This window comes from Aedes aegypti, chromosome 1 (genome assembly GCF_002204515.2).
Source record: "Aedes aegypti strain LVP_AGWG chromosome 1, AaegL5.0 Primary Assembly, whole genome shotgun sequence".
NCBI classification, from domain to species: Eukaryota; Metazoa; Arthropoda; class Insecta; order Diptera; family Culicidae; genus Aedes; species Aedes aegypti.
The window spans coordinates 288,348,265-288,364,819 of NC_035107.1; the positions used below are offsets into that span (position 1 = coordinate 288,348,265).

The 16,555-nt window shown below is 39.3% G+C and overlaps 2 protein-coding genes across 2 annotated transcripts; both read left to right on the forward strand.

Annotated features, from left to right (window-relative positions):
• Positions 1-7,532: 7,532 nt before the first annotated feature.
• On the forward strand, positions 7,533-8,679 carry LOC5565602 (ADP-ribosylation factor-like protein 6-interacting protein 4). The gene has a single exon (XM_021838105.1). The coding sequence runs from the start codon at positions 7,647-7,649 to the stop codon at positions 8,280-8,282; it is 636 nt and encodes a 211-aa protein (XP_021693797.1). The 5' UTR covers positions 7,533-7,646; the 3' UTR covers positions 8,283-8,679.
• A 1,114-nt stretch (positions 8,680-9,793) lies between these two features.
• Positions 9,794-15,937, forward strand: LOC5565603 (zinc finger protein 82 homolog). Its single transcript, XM_021838106.1, has 4 exons — positions 9,794-10,122; positions 10,197-10,549; positions 10,609-10,738; positions 14,737-15,937. Exons 1-4 carry the CDS (start codon positions 10,100-10,102, stop codon positions 15,725-15,727), a joined length of 1,497 nt encoding a protein of 498 aa, XP_021693798.1. The 5' UTR covers positions 9,794-10,099; the 3' UTR covers positions 15,728-15,937.
• The last annotated feature ends 618 nt before the right edge of the window (positions 15,938-16,555 follow it).

The following is a 16,555-nucleotide window of genomic DNA, read 5'->3' on the forward strand; positions in this document are numbered from 1 at the left end:
TTTGGAATGCACGAATTCAAATTTTCTTCTGACAGCTTCTTCATACACACCGACCCCGCTCCGTCCGTTCAAGATGCTAAATTCAGTTACTTTACCTAAATTTAAGCTGATTAATCCACCTAGGAAATTTTGGTAGGTAACGCTGGGTAGAAAGAACTTTTCAATCGGTTTAGTATTTCATGCCGCTGTCAAACGGAAACTACCTACTCTGAGCTTAAGAAATTCATAATGTGGGCGGCAGTCAAATCAATACAGAGTCAGAACTAGGGCGAATGTGAAGACTAATACATTCTCTGTAAAATCGGTTTGAAGTTTGCGGGTTTAATTTTAATTCTATATTATGTTTCCGATCGATTTAATCGCATGATGCATTTTTGTAGGATCCATTGCAATATTATTTTTGTAGCAAAACATTTAACTTATTTAAATATTATGAATAACATGTTAAAATAAATAAAAATCCATCATGCGCCATTCAACAAAATTTAGAGCTGTTGCGCCCCTCGGTTTTTCGTCTTCTTCAGTTTGGCAACAGCGTTTGCGCCTTTTGACCTCGTCCTTCTGGTTTGACTATCATCAGCTTCGCCGTTCTGCTACGCTCTCTCGCACGAACCTTTATCACTAACGCCCTTCTGCACACTCAGTTTGAAATGCGCCCGGCTGCCACACTCAAGCTCAATTGCGCCCGGTTAGCGCAGAGGGGGAAGATGGGCGAAATTGACATCAGAATTCGAATCGAAAGAGAATATCAAATGCGCCTTTATGTTTTTCTTACTTAGTTCGTGAAAAACGTTATTTTTAAGGAACAGATGTGCATTATATAATTGCAATTTATCAAACAAACTGTTAGGTGAATAAAACTCAGTTTGTTTACATTTGTCAGTTAGGCCGTTAATCTGGTACTGTATTGAAATGAAGAACGTACAAACTAGTGATCCTATATAGAGAGATACGCGGAAGTAAAATGGAAATATTTGGCAACAGACCAGCAGTGCTGATTTTGCTCGGCGTCGAGAACAATATTGTAACACGGACATGACTTCCTTATCGCTAAAAATATTATTTTTTTTCGTTATAGATCTTTGAGCTACACATTCAAACTAATAAACAGCCCAAAAAATCAACAACTAAAAATGGCATTGAAAAAAAATTAAAAAAGAAAAACATTTCATTTATTTTGCTTCATGCAAAATTACTTTTACCGAAATAATTTCAAGTGGATAACATTACTCCTCAAGAAAAGTTCAAAACAAACATAACGCATGTTCGTTTGGCTCACACTTTGACAGCTCTCGCTGCTCGATTGGCTCACACTTTGACAGAAATGTCAGCTTCCGCGAATCTCTCTTATAAAGGATTTCTAGTACAAACATTCGACACGAACCGAACCTAAAAAGACTGACTATTCACGCTCTTGGTAGGGAGCGTCATAAAAAAAGAACAAGATGAGAAGTTTCTTACAAGTATCATGTCTACACTTGCTGTTTAAACCGAACTCTCGGGCAGAAGGCCCGGTTTGAGAAAAAAAAAACAAATCAAATTGGGTCAATCTCTACACGCAAACAATTTTTCTTGTATAATCTACCGGATCCATGGTAAAATTAAGAACTGCACCAGCGATTTTCAACCGACTACAAAAATCTGTTAAGTTTACTACAATCTAGTACAAATCACTGAGCAGTGCAGTAAATGTGACCATGTCCATAGTAGCATCCACTACAAAGCATTGTATTTCAATCAGTGACACCCACCGTACAACACAGTGTGGTCAAAAGTAAAATGCCAAAATTGTCAAATCAAGAATGTTTCTAGTCATAAATACTGCAACTGGGGTTGAATAAACGGAATATATTTTCTTGTGTAGTGATGTTGACTATGTTTTGGTAGAATAACAGATAAATGTAGTCGGTTGAAAATCGTTGGTGCAGTTCTTAATTTTACTATGGATTCAGTAGTTTCTACAATAAAATAATTTCTGTGTAGTTCCGTTTAAAGTTAAGTATGCTATTTTGCTCTAGAAAAGTATTGAAATTTTTCAACCGAATGGGTCAAGCAGTTTTATAAAAAGAGCTCCATTTAACGTGACGTATCTTTCCAACAGCGTACTTCAATAAAATAAAAAGATTTTATTGACTATTGCGATTTTTTTCACCACTTAGACTTTAGTGATCTGAATTTCGTCTTTTTTAGATTTCGCCTTCGATTTTGCTGCCCCTTTTCGATCACCGCCGCCCATGCAATTATCCTGATGTTCGTGACAGTTTTCTCCGGTCGGCTCAATGTTTACCATTTTTTCTTTATTCTCGGCTCACCAGCTGGTCTTGTGTACACAACAAAGCAAACCACACAGTGGATAACAGCGTAAGGAATTCGGTACAGAAAGAATTTGCACACGCGAGATTACTTTAGTAACTGTATTTTTATTGAAAGAAAGTAAACACAACACGAACGAACTTGCTTCGTTGAAAGTTTGGTTTGGAATGAACTTTTTCTCTATTTTCCCACGCTCAATATGAGGCGATGTGTCAGGCATGGCAACACCAAGGGCGAGCCAAGGTGTGTATAGTGGAGAGGTGATCATCGAATACCGACACTCCTCCTTGATGAGCAGCCTTTTCACATATTCATCCGGAACCCTAGCATGTTGCAGAACTTCTGATGCTTCAATGGTCCCAGAGGCTTCGTTAGAAGATCTGCCAGCATATCAACCGTAGAACAGTACCGTCGTTGGGGGTGACAATGGGTCAAAAAGGGACATGTACGATTTATTTATTGAATAACTATCGCAATTTAACTCCAATAAACTTCAAATTTGGTGTGTATGTACTTTGATGGTACATTAACAACTGTTCAAAAAATTATAGAAAAATATTTATTCACAGCGGCACCACAAGTTAATGAAAAATGACCCAATCTCACCCCATAGAGGGGGTGACATTGGGTCACTGTAATTGAAATAACTTGTTTTTGAGAATATGATTGCAAAACCATTCACAGTTGAAAAATATTGATGAAATACGATGCAAACAATGCGAAAAGATATCTAAGATGTTTCACAGGTATGATAAACCCACTTAAAAGAACGATTATACAAAAAAATTAAGACCTATGAGAAAAAATATGTAAACCCAACATTTATCGTCAAGTTTACTTGAATTTTCTTGTTTTTTTCCTTAAATTGTCTTCAAAGTCGCATCCTCATTGCCATAAAGCCTATTCAGTTTCCCCAAAGGTGTACTGAAACAGTGATTATTTTAAACCTTTGCAAATAGTTAAATTTCGGTGCGACATTCCACGATCAGTACATTTCAGGCAGATGTTGACGTCATAATCCCAGCGTCATAATTTCAGCGATCCAACTCATTTGTGTTTCCGTGAGATGTATCTATAATATAAAAACACTGATAAATATTAAATTACAAAAAAATCCCTTTGATAAATTTTTACGCTGTTGCTGCGCTCGAAACACAGTTGCGGGTTTGAGAAGTTGTCAAAATGCGTTGCATTGTTATTCAACGCACGAAATACTTAAGTAGACTTGTTTGATGTTTCAGATATGCTGTATTTAGAAAGTATAAACACATCTTAATGAAAAAAGAGAACACCAGGAACCGTGAAATGTCAAAAAAGTGAACTTGTAATATCATTTTCTATCGTTCTCACTTGACCCAATCTCACCCCCATTTTTGATGTTTAAGACACCGTACCGAAAAAAATGAAATTTTTGTGGAAAAATAAAATAGATTCCGGAAAATACGTGTGAAGTGTAATGAAAAGACTTTCAACCTTCTATTAATATAACGATAGAAGTTTAACTACATGCGTGATACTTCGCACAGGAGAAATTTAATGTGGTAAATTTTATCTAGTTTCAACATACAAGTTTATTGATAAAGTAAATAAAAACTACTATTTCTAAAAATGTAAATTGTGATGAATCACGTGTAATGATATGTTCCCTAACATATGAATTATTAATTTTAGTAATATCAGCGTTATTAGCTGAAATATTTCATAAATCATATTTTTCCGTTTTGACCCAATCTCACCCCCTAGACCCATTGTCACTCCCATCGACGGTACTGCAGGATAATCTCCTTCTTATCGCATAGCTCCCGAATGAACCGCTCCTTGGTATCTATGTGCTTAGAACGGCGGCTTGATCGTTCTGTCTTCACAAACGCCAAGCATCCCTGGTTATCCTCTTTGATGACAGTCGAAGTATCCTGAGCTTCATCGAAGTCACAGAGTAGCTTCCTCATCCACAACGTCTCCAGGCATGTTTCGCTCAAAGCGACATACTCAGCTTCCATGCTTGATAGCGTAACTGCGTTTTGTCGGCGACTTGCCCACGACACGACTTCTCCGCCGAACGATATGACGTATCCGGTTGTTAAACGTCTGCTCTCCATGTCGCCGGCCCAATCAGCATCCGAATAACCGGCTAGTGGTTGATCAAGGTCTCCTCCAAGTCGTAACTTATAGTTCTTCGTCCCCTTGAGGTATCTCAAGACCCCCCGGATAAAAAATACAATACAAAAACTATATAACGCATTGTAACAGTACCATTCAATATATTGGAAATACAATACAGTATATGTAAAATGTCAATACAATTACAGTACAATATATTGTTTTGAACAGTTCATTGTATGGTATATGAGATTTTTGCAATATAATGTATGGGTGGTTAAGTATCGTAACAGAACAAATATAGATATTTTCTCATACAAACATTTTGAAAATACAATACGATATAATGTTCATATAATGTCTTGATTAGCAATTTTTGTATTGTTGTACAATACAAAAACAATTCAACGAACTGTATCATGGTTGCATACGTCGTTACAGCTAATGTCAAGTGACTTCTAAAAAACTACTTATTTTTACTTTTTGAATATTTTTCACCCAACATTTCTTGCTTTCTGAACTTGTTTTGTTTATTTCTTTCAGCAAAGCTACATAGAAAAAAGCAACAGTTGTTTTACGCGAAAATAGGAATTTGACCAAAATTGTAAGGTATAAAACCAATTAAAAACAATACAATGTTCTGTTACAATATATTATATTGTTTTTGAATTGTATATCCAAACAAGAATAATATTGCTTCGACATTCAATTACAATACGCTGTATTGTATCCAATACGTTATATTGAACATTAATGGTTTATTCCATTCACTGAATGATACGTTTTTATCCGGGCCTCTTTGCGGCCGACCAATCCGACTCACATGGTGCACTCACTTTTCGTCCCAAGATGGCAGTACAAGCAGCAATATCCAGCCGAGCGATCACGGCCAGGTATAACAATCCTCCAACTAGGCTGCGATATTTGGTCGTATCTTCGAACAGTCCATCTTCTTCTGTTTGCTTCGGGTAACCAATGTCCATCGGTGATTTCGCCGTCTTTGCTTCTTGCATTCCGTGCTTCCCGATCAGATTATCAATGTAGTTTGAAAGGCTGATTTGGTGGACACCTTCCTCTAGCTGAATTTCCATGCCCATGAAATGACGGACTCCTCCTAGGCAGGTAATCTCGAACTCTTCGCTAAGGCTTTCACAAATCCGACGAATCTCCTCCTCGCTGGACGATCTAAGAAGGAAATCATCAACGTAAACCAACAGGTACGTTTTGACTCCGTTGTTTTTCCGTACGTATAAACAAGGATCCGCTTTTGATTGAACGAATCCTTGCTTCACCAAAGCTGCATTCAATCTCCTGTTCCAGCACCTTGCCAACTGGCGTAATCCATATATGCTTCGCTTAAGCCGACAGACCAGCTCCTCCTGACCTTCAGCTCCGTATCCTGGAGGCTGTCGCATAAATACCTCTTCCTCCAATGATCCGTAAAGATACGCCGTTTTGACGTCCAAATGTTGAACCCTGATAACATCTCTGTTTTTGATGATGTGGGATGAAACTACACTCAAAATAATCTAAACGTTATTGCTACGTAGAAAATCACGTAAGCCAGTCCAAATTCATTTTACCCTGACTTTACCTGACTAAGGTAATGATCACCAGGGCATATATAATCATCAAAAAGATACCCGCTCATTTTCACTACGGTAGCCCAGCTTACGTGGAATTCACGTAGACACTTAATTCATTCTGAGTTTTGACATCTGCACATTGCGTTCATTCTGTGTTCAGCTCATATATAAAGATGGTGGCCACTATTGTTTTCAAGAGCATTTTTGATATTCTGCTTGATCGTTTTCGAGGTAAATATGGTTTAAATGCTGGATAATACTATATTAAGAATTTATCTAATTGATTAGAAACACAGCAAGGCCGACACCAAAGATGGTTAAAAGGAAAAAGATGATCGACTCTTTATTTTGCCATACATTTTGCAGACGACACGCTATTCAAGTAACACTACTGCCATCTGTTGTGTGAAAAGCGCGTAAACATTATTTTCGACTAAATTAAAATCATCGTGCAATTACAAAACGATGATGAATCAAAACAAACACGCTTTAAAAAAATTACACAGGAATAAGTACAACTCACATCAAATCAGGCTCTTCTGGACCAACACAAAATTGGTGGAATTTTTACACATACTAAAAAAATATTCCTGTGCTGTTTTTTTTTTCTTCTTTTCTTGCATTTTATGGCATTTATAAATGATTGGCAATATCGAACATCCCCGATTGAGCTGTGTAGCTTTTCTTAAGCGTGAATGTCACAAACGAACACTTCAACATCTGGTGGTCACTAGGGGAACGTTACATATTAGTTAGCTTTTGACTCACCAGAGCGGCGTTATTCGTGTCTCCTAGAAAAGACAGGAGTCGATTATCTTTTTGCTTCTAATCATCTTTGCCGACACGTAACGTTTGGAGCGAACCAGTTCCTGAATAGTTTGGCACTGGTCGGAGGCAAACGGAGAACGTGTATTTACTGTAGTTTTTTACCCATTCTACAGACATGTTCGAATTCAGCTGGACTATACCGAGAATACAATTATACAGTGTTTCAAATCACCTACAAAATGCGTTGCTAATTTATGCTGGGTATCGAAAGAACCTAATAAATATTTTTATTTTTTTAGTTTATTGCTTTTTTCTACAAATTGAAAAACAAACTTCCGAAAGCTAACTCGAAACAGGTGGTTTCATTCAAATATAATAATGACTTGTAGTGAAAAATTATGTGGGATTTATTGGGAACCTTCGTAACAACTACGTGAAAATCCACGTAGCTGTTACGTGGAGCTTCGATCGAACGGATGAAGTTCATTAGTTCATGCGTTCATTCGGTGCTACGTTAGATCCACGTAAGTGCTACATGAAAGTGCGATGAAAAAAAAACACGTATGTTTTCACGTAGCACTGACGTGTGGATTATTTTGAGTGTATATAAATTCCACGTTTTTCTATCAGAAACAAGATAATTTCCTTAAGGTGTTCATTTTACCACCCCTTCCCCTATATCTGTTATACATTAAATGTACAAATTTTGTTTTCCAGCTTGATGGAGTCAAATTTCGTTCCACCCCTGCTACAGTTTTGTTTTGATAACAGCAAACAAAAAAATATTTACAAACAATCAAAAGAAAAGTCCAAAAAGTTTTCAAAAGTGCTTGCAATTTTTGTCGCGATAGTTTCCGAATTCCTCAATGTTCCCACAGGATGAAAGTGAGTAAGAAAAGATCCTCCAGTAAGCGGAAGTCCCGTCGCGATTCATCGTCATCATCGGACAGTAGCAGGAGCAGTAGCAGCAGCAGCACCGAAGGCAATTCCTCTGACAGTTCGACCAGCAGTGGAAGTATTAGCAGAAGCAGCAGTCCAGATCGTAAAAAGTCCAAAAAATCCCGCCGAGATGAGCGGAAGGAGAAAAAGAGGTTGAAGAAGGCGCTCAAAAAGGAAGCTAAGCGCGAGCGCAAGGAAGGTAAAGCCCGGAGGAGAGCATTGAAAAAACAGGAACGCGAACAACGGAAGGCGGAAAAGCGCCTCCGAAAGCAACAAAAAAAGGAGCAAGGACGGAGCGAACCAGCGGCCATCGCGGGGGCCGATTGCGGTGTGCCGTTGGATCTGATGAATACCCAGGCGCGGGCACCAGAAACCCGGGAGCAGTACGAAGCGCGCCAGGCGGTGGTGCGGCGGGTGGTAGATCCCGAAACGGGACGCACCCGGCTGGTCAAGGGCGATGGGGAAATCCTGGAGGAGTGCGTCAGCCGGGACCGGCATCTGGAGATTAACCGGCAGGCCACTGCCGGAGACGGGGCAGAGTTCCAGCGGAAGACCATCGGGTGGAAGTTTGATTGATTGATGTGTGGGGGGCGGTTAATATAGTGGAAGGTGGGGGCAGTAAATTGAAGCCGTCGTTTGAGGGATTGATTTTTGAGAACGCCCGTATCTCCTTTCAGTTAAGGTAGAAACATCGGTTTCGGTAAATGTAGGCCTCTAGGGGTCTGGGTCATTTGGTATGAAGCCATTTGGCATATATGCCAATGTATACATAAATTCCATCAAAAACAGGCATATTTTGAAAGAAGGGATCTAATTCTATTTATGCCAAAACGGCCATTATGCCAAATGATCCGCTCCCGACCTCCAGAACCAATTGCTACAGTCACATGTTTTCTATTGTTTCATATATTGGTATCCAACCCGCATGGTTTTAAAATTAATTTTGATCATTACGCGTGGTAAAGATCGATAAGCTATGAGTGAAATTATGAAAAAAAAAACCACATGCTCAGGTGGGTTCGAACGCACGACTCTTGTATGCTAGACGAGTGCTTTACCAACTAAGCTACAGAGCCATTTGGTGACCCAATAACACAGAAGGTTACAAGTTCCGAATTCAAATCTCACCCGATCACGCATAGCCTTCTCATAACCCATATCCATCCATCTCATTTATACGAACGCGCGCAGAGCGCGTGCGATTTATTTAGTGTTGAAACTGTTTGCCAGATTTCAACCGGCACCGTCCACAAATTACGTAACGCTTTAGAGGAGGGAGAAAGTTCATACAAAAAAATAAATTTTCCATGCAAAAAGCATTACGAATGGGGGAGTGGGTCGTCTTTTAACATTACGTAATAAATTAACGCTGTCTAAGGCACAATCCATTTATTAAGAAACACTAAAATTGCGATTTTTTTGCGGATAAGAGCAAAAGGAGTTCAATGGCATCTATTTAAGGTGATTATAGAACGAAGCCACACCTCAAATTTTCAATAGCACAAGACTTGAGAACGTAACAGCGTTCCGCGTTGAAAATTTTTCCCATTGGTCACCACCAGCAAGCAAGTAATTTGATTGATTTTCAATGCGAACTGTTGTTAAATTCTCCAGTCTTGGGGCCCATTCACAAATTTCGTAACGCTGACGGGGGTGGGTGGGTGTCAAAAATGACCATTTTTGGCGTTATGAAATTTGTGAATAAACCCTTGTGCACTTGAAAATTCAAAGTTTGGCTTCGTTTTATAATCACCGTAACCGTCTAATACCCACATTTTTATTTTATTTTTAACTAAATATTATTTTTCGCTATCTAAAATAGATCTAAGTACGTTTTAAGCAATAATTTAATTGTATTCGCAAATTTTTAAATTTTGGTTTTTGATTTTTCTAATTTTTATTTCTGAATAAAAAACATGGCTACAGCGTTATGAAATTTGTGAAAGAACCCTTATTGATCTCTTTTTTTTTTTTTTTTTTTGATAAATTTTAAGCAATTTTAGGTGTAACTAACAGGCCTACGTTATGTTAATAAATTACAATTACAATTATTAACTTCTTTTCAGTTACGCCCTCATGCATCTGAATGCTATTATTGTTTACTATTTGCCCTCAAACGTCAGCTGTCAGTGTCAAATCGAAATGCCATCGGCGGCGCAGAAAAACACGATTAGTGCATCACGGCGTTCGATGGGACGTTCGCGTAAACATCAATTTCGTCGCTTTCTTGTGCAACCCCGTCTTCCCTTCTGGGGACCGACCATAATGTAAACAACTGCCTGTCAACCATCCGTCACTACGGGAGGCGATAGCATAAACAAAGCGCATTTTTTCCTTTTCTCTGCGCTGAAAAGTTGGTGTTTCGTAGCCATCTTGAATCGCAATTTTTCACCATGGACCAGTTTTTGCCAGAAGTGTAAGATTTTTTTTCGAATTTCCATAATTTTGCAATCGTAAATAAGAAAAGTAAAATTTGTGTTTCTCGCACAGACCTGGCAATGATCCGACTCAGTTTTGCCGGCTGTGTTTCTCGCAGGAAAACATCCACTGGGTCATACGGACGTGTGGCACCGAGGTGGACCTGCCCTTCGTGAACACCATCGGGGAATGTTTGGGCATATGGTTGAGCCTGGAGGAAGACTTTCCGTATGCCGTTTGTCTGCTGTGCACCAAACGGCTGGAGGGAATCCTGGAATTCCGGGAAACCAGTCGGCGATGTGACGAAGCGCTGAAGGCCAAACGGCGCGAGGATCCGAACGCGATGGTGCTGTTCTACGACTACCCGGAGGACAAGGTGTTCATCAATGGGTCCGATAAGCCGGGATTTTTTCAGGACGATCCAGGTGAGTCTCGAACGTCAGTAGATTTGTCAGGGCTATTCAATGAAAAACTATTATTTTAGATTTCGATACGGAAGTTATCGTTCCGGAAGTGATTGTAGGAGACGAAAAGGAAGAAGAGGAAGCTCCTGTCGAGGAGGTCGTGCCGCAAATTCGGATGAGCCAAGCGGAGAAACAGCTGGCGCTGCAGAAGTGAGTATCCAGGGTTAGTAATGAGATGTCGGAGAAATCTACACTGAGGCAAAAAAACTTAATAATTTCTTAAGGAATAATTATGATTTGGCGCCACAACGATTATTGTTGAAATTTTTAAGTTTTACTTATGATTTCGGTGAAGAATTTCAGTAATAAATTTCATAGTCAATCAATGAAATTCGGTATTAAACGCAATGATATTAAACTTAATTCGAATTATAAATCGATAATGTTATTCACCTTATATTTCAGGCGTGCTCAATAATTGACATGTTTTGATAACATGTGATCTGTTATCGATTAACTTGTAGCCAACATCGAAAGCGGAGTAGTTCTTCTAGCGATTGCTATGATAATTATTTCAAGCAATTGTTGTTAAAGAATTCAAAGCTCTCACTTATGAAACTTATGATCCCATTTTCGAAATGTTTAAGCGTGCAATGAAACCATAATTTGGCTGGTTCATAAGTCTTGATTTATGGAAAACCTAAGTATTTTTGCCTCAGTGTAGGATAATCTGCAGGGCTGGTAGCGGTTCCCATTTTAATAACTAAGAGCGTCTTCAACTCGGACGACTATTTCTGGACAAACATTGGATAAGGGTATTATACCACAATTCCACAAGAGTTAGTACCGTAAACTTGGGTGAAATTGATCACCGTATCACACGATTTTATTTCTTCCTAATGGAGCACAAATATCAATGTAACCTGTAGTGAATGAACGTTGCTTGTCGTAACTATTGGCGAATTGTGAAGTATTTTTTGCGTTAAAGAATGTTTATTACTGTAAAAACAATGTAAAATTTCAAATTCATGTACGGTGCAGTATTGACAAACATCCATGAACTTCTAGTTCTAAAGAAGGATTTGAACATGGTATAAACCTGAAAGTTTGTGAGGGTGCTTAAAATATATCCCCAAACCAGATTCCATCCTCAAAACTCGTTTCAATATGCTCATATGGTTGAAATAATTGAATTTCTGTTAGATATCAGGGAATACCTTAAGAAATTGCATGCATTTAGGCGTTTTCCGCGTAATTATTGAAATTTAACTTTTTATTGTTTATATAAATATTGTATTGTTAAGAATTTAACAAGAATATTCTGATTCACGAAGCTCACATTTCACCCCGAAATTAGATCCCCTGATTTTTTTTATTTTTGACATTTGTTAGAAAATTTCGGTACATGAGCCGATGAGGCTCACCTTCGTACTTGTTTTCCTCCATTTAGTTGTTGTTTATCAACATTATAGAAAACAGTCAAGAAAAATTGTGAAAAATGATTAATTTCACCCGAAATTTCGGGTATCCTTTGACAGATTTAGTTTTTCGAACCAAAATATAAGACCGTCTTCAGTGTCGTGAACTAGACTCGACTTGAAGACATCCACCGTATTCACACATTATATACTTAACGCAATGATTCCCTCCCCTCTTTGGTAGAAGCAGTGTTGACCAGACTGATTTCCCCGAAATTCGAATTGTGAAGCCATGAACTGTTATAACTGTGCGTTGTATTCCTGTGATGGAGGGGGAGGTGGTTGGGCTTGAGCGTTGCACATGGGATCCGACAGATTCGATCTCGGTGGGCCGCAATTCAAGTTTCGGTGAAATGATTCGCACTCACTCACTCACTCATTTCATTTCACCGAAACTTGAATTGTGTCTCTCTGGGATCAAAATTGATCGATTTTGTGTGCAGTACTCAAGCTTAACCATCTGCTTTTCTATCTTAGGAGGATAGATCATGGTTGTAGTAGTTCGTGGCTTCGTAGTTCGGAAAATGTTATTTTCGGGGAAATGAGTCTGAGCAACACTGGGTAGAAGCTTAAAATTTAAAAGCTGTTAAATATATCAAGGGAACGATTTGTAGGTATCAAGCAGTGTTGATAGACTCACACTCAAATGATAATCAATACGCTCTCCCGTGAGAGCAAACTCATTAGAGATCTGCTTCGCAAATCTCACGCTTGAGATTTTGATGCAAAATCACCCAATCAACTCGAACCGTAAAAAAATGATTCAGTCCCAAAACTCGTGAAACCCGAATGTTGTGTTTTACGTTAGAAAGGATTACTATAATTTTACCAGACAAACAAGAAATTATTGCCGTGTATGAGTAAACTGTGGAAATACGAGACAATGAGTCAAAAAGGTGAGCCAACTCATCCATGATTTTTTGATTGCTGAGTTGCGTGATTGACAACTCACGCATGAAAAATCTCAAGCGTGAGTTATGAGAAATTGAGTTTTTCACAACACTGGTATCAAGTTGCCTTGGACTTGGTCTTTGTTGAGTAGCGTCGCAGGTACATGTTTGAAAATTTCCAGACTTTCATCCACAAATTTAATTGCAATTGTTAAGCATGTGGCAAATCCGACCGGAAATCTGGCGATTTTTACCGGAATCCTTGTTAATCCGTCTGAAATCTTCCCGATTCCGACTAGTATTTTTGCTAATACGACTGAAATCTTTGTGAATCTGGCTGGAATCCTTGTGATTTCGAATAAAATCCTTACGAATACGACTGGAATCTTTGTGAATACGAATGGTGTGCTTGTGAATTCGACTGGATCTTCGATTTGAAATGTAATTCTTTGGATTTCGACTGATGTCCTTGCGAATTTGACATAAATCCTTGCGAATCCAACTGGAATCTTTGCGAATTCGACTGGAATTCTTACGAATCTAACTGGAACTATTGCGATTGCGGATTTTGTGGATTTCGACTGGAATCTTTGCAAATCCGACTAAAGTTCTTGCGAAAACGACTGGAATTAATAGGGTTTCGACTGGAATCCTTGCGAATTTGACTAAAATCCTTGCAAATCCGACTATAATCCTGATATTCCCAATAATTGTGAATCCGATTAGAATACTTGGGCAAGAATTTCAATCAAATTTGCTAGGATTACAGTCGGATCCACAAGTATGCAAGTCGGATTCGCAAGGATTCCCGAGGGCACCTGAGACCTACCACAAAGTGGTCAGTGCATCTAACTGTACAGAAAATGCTTTCGATAGCATCATCTTGAGATTGGTGCACAACTTGATATAGTTCCGAATAATATATACACGATTGGAAATGCAAACATGACTGAGCATAGCCTATAGGTATTCTTGAAAATCAGTGCGTCTGCGACATTTAAATTACAATTGGTTTTATTTTATAGGGAAATTATGATCATCAAAAAACTTCACGCCACCTAAAAATGAAATTAGACCAAATTTTTCGTGAAATACTTTCGAATGCATCCAATTTCATCATTTTTTCCTTAAAGGTAGAAGCATTTGAATTTAAGCAATATTTTCCATACCTCAATCATTTTGCATAACCCCTTTCCCCTTCGTTTTCCCTAGGAATTCCTCCAAGATTTAAGAACTGCTTGAAAATTTCGATCAGTAACTTCTCCAGAATCTCTTCTGGGATTTCTTAAAATTATCAGTTTTCAAAATTATCCTTCAGGTTTTTTTTTAGATTTTAACTAGGATTTCTAAGGACACCTACCTGATTCACAAGTCTTTGGAAAATAATATTTGTCAGTCTTTGAAAAAAAAATGTAATCCTAGAGAAAAGTACTGGGGGTTATAGCGCTGGAGTGCTTAAGAATTTCCTTGAGCATGTCCTGGATAAAATCGCACTTATCATCCTTTGAAAAATGAGAAGAAATTCTTGAAGAACCTGTTGAACAATCACGTTCACAGTATCTGAAGGTTTATCTGAAACCTGCAGATTTTTACATCAGAGCCTTTGCATAGATACATTGGAGACCATTTTGGTTAACAATTCAGTCGTTTATGTAGTAAATCTTGATGCAAAAATCTTTAGGCTTCTGAGAAACATTAAACTTTAAAGACCTTCCATTAATAATATACAATTCTTGAAGACTTTTCTGAAATAGAGACCATGGCTCTAAAAACAGACCTGCTACCAGCTCATTGAAAGGAAGTCCACCAAATCTAGAATAATCCTTGTCTTCATCCACAGCTACATGAAATCCTACCTACGGTGGTCGTCGGAAATCGAGCGCAAAAAAGACGACGACGAAGCGACAGTTGTCGCCCCGGAAGCCCAGGACCATGACAACCTCCCGGAACTGAGCGTCCTGAGTGAGAAGTACGTAAATCCAGACAGACTAACGCCACCGCCTCTGAAGAAGCTGGTTCCACTCAGCCGATACAGCTGTTGCTTCTGCCAGCAATCGTTCCGGACCAAGAATATTCTCCAGGGCCACAAAACTGCCGTTCACGCCAGTACCCGGAAGAACGACTCCGAATGTCTGGACTGTGGACAGGTGTTTCTGACCGTCAATCAGATGAAGATGCATGCCGTTCGGCATAGGCGTGATCTACTCATCAGCTGCAAAACGTGCGGAATCCAGTTCTTGACAGACAACGAGCTCAAGGCGCACCTGAAGAACAACGGCTGCCGGATGATGGCATTTGGCAAGTGCAAGTACTGCGATAGGATCTTCTCCCGCCGGGGTCGATACATCTTCCACCTCAAGAAGCTCCATCCGGACAAACCACTTCCAACACCGGATGAATCTCCCAGGAATCGTTCCAAATCCGGCACTCCAGAAAACAGTCCACCAGTCGAGAAGGACGGTCGCTTCGTCGTCATGTTGGACCCTCTCCCAGATGAAATCCTTGAAGCTTGCCGGGAAACAATCCGAGAGAAGCTTGTATGCACCCTCTGCTACGAACAGTTTGACGACCTTCCCAGCTACAATAGCCACGTGCCGGAGTGTTTAACCCACCACGACGATAACACAGGAACATCACCTCCGCCGCCGTATAAACTGTGCGAATGCGAAGTCTGTACGGCGATATTCGAAGCCATCGATCCCTTCGTCGAGCATCTGCGAGAACACGAGCAACCCCTGCAAATCAAACCGCACGATTGTGTCCAATGCAGCGGGCGGAAGCCGAAGTTCCTGAGGCACCCACATAGTCCCTCGATGATTCTGGGCGATTAGTTCGGATTTTGGTCTAAGCATCCTTCTCTCTGGAACGTAATTCTCATCGTTATTAGTGTTTAATGTTAGTATTAGAACACCCTCAGTCAGTGCAAACGGAAGCTTACGGCTGAGCTTAAGCTAGTGAGGCACCTTTTTATGCGATCATATCGTTTCCTTTCGTTCATTTTTATTTAATTTGAGAATAAACTAATTAGTGCAATTCTGTCAGAGTGTGCATATGCATAATCATTGGAGAAATTCCATTATGCTTTTTTTCGTTGTGTATGTACGACAGGGGTTCTCAACCGGTGGTCCGCGGACCCCTAGGGGGCCGTGAGGAGCTTTCAGGGGGTCCGCGTAGCCATAAGCTATAATTACTATAATCAAATTATATCCAGTGAGATCTTGAAAATTAAAAACAATGAATTCAATAGGCAATTTCTGAAATATTTGTTGCATAATCCTTGGTTGGTTATGCCAGCTCACTGACGAGATCCAAGGTTTTCGGAGATTCCCTGACAATTTTTTTTTTGTTAATAGGGTCCTAAAGCCCTGTCCTAATTTTAGTGCCAAACGTTTGAGTTTAGGTCAAAAACACATGTTTACTTAATTTAATAATGTTTTCCGTTGGTTTAAGTCAAAAATACATATTTTTTAAATTTGTCACACCCCTTGGTTTAAACTCAAATTTTGGGTGTATTTTGTTTTCCGTGTCCCTTCCGAAATGTCAGATAGGAACAACCCCGGTGTTAAAACTAAAACCCCTGTGGTGTTTTTGTCGACTAAGCGAACGTCAAACATGATCAAAAGTGTCAAGGTTCATTTATGGACCCAATTTTCAAATTA

Excerpts from the sequence above, each read along its gene's own strand:
- LOC5565603 (XM_021838106.1), top strand. The coding sequence starts at position 10,100 with ATGGACCAGTTTTTGCCAGAAGT. Across the intron at positions 10,550-10,608 it reads ATTTTTTCAGGACGATCCAG|ATTTCGATACGGAAGTTATC; the intron begins GTGAGTCTCGAA and ends CTATTATTTTAG. Across the intron at positions 10,739-14,736 it reads AAACAGCTGGCGCTGCAGAA|CTACATGAAATCCTACCTAC; the intron begins GTGAGTATCCAG and ends CTTCATCCACAG.
- LOC5565602 (XM_021838105.1), top strand. The coding sequence starts at position 7,647 with ATGAAAGTGAGTAAGAAAAGATCCTCCAGTAAGCGGAAGTCCCGTCGC.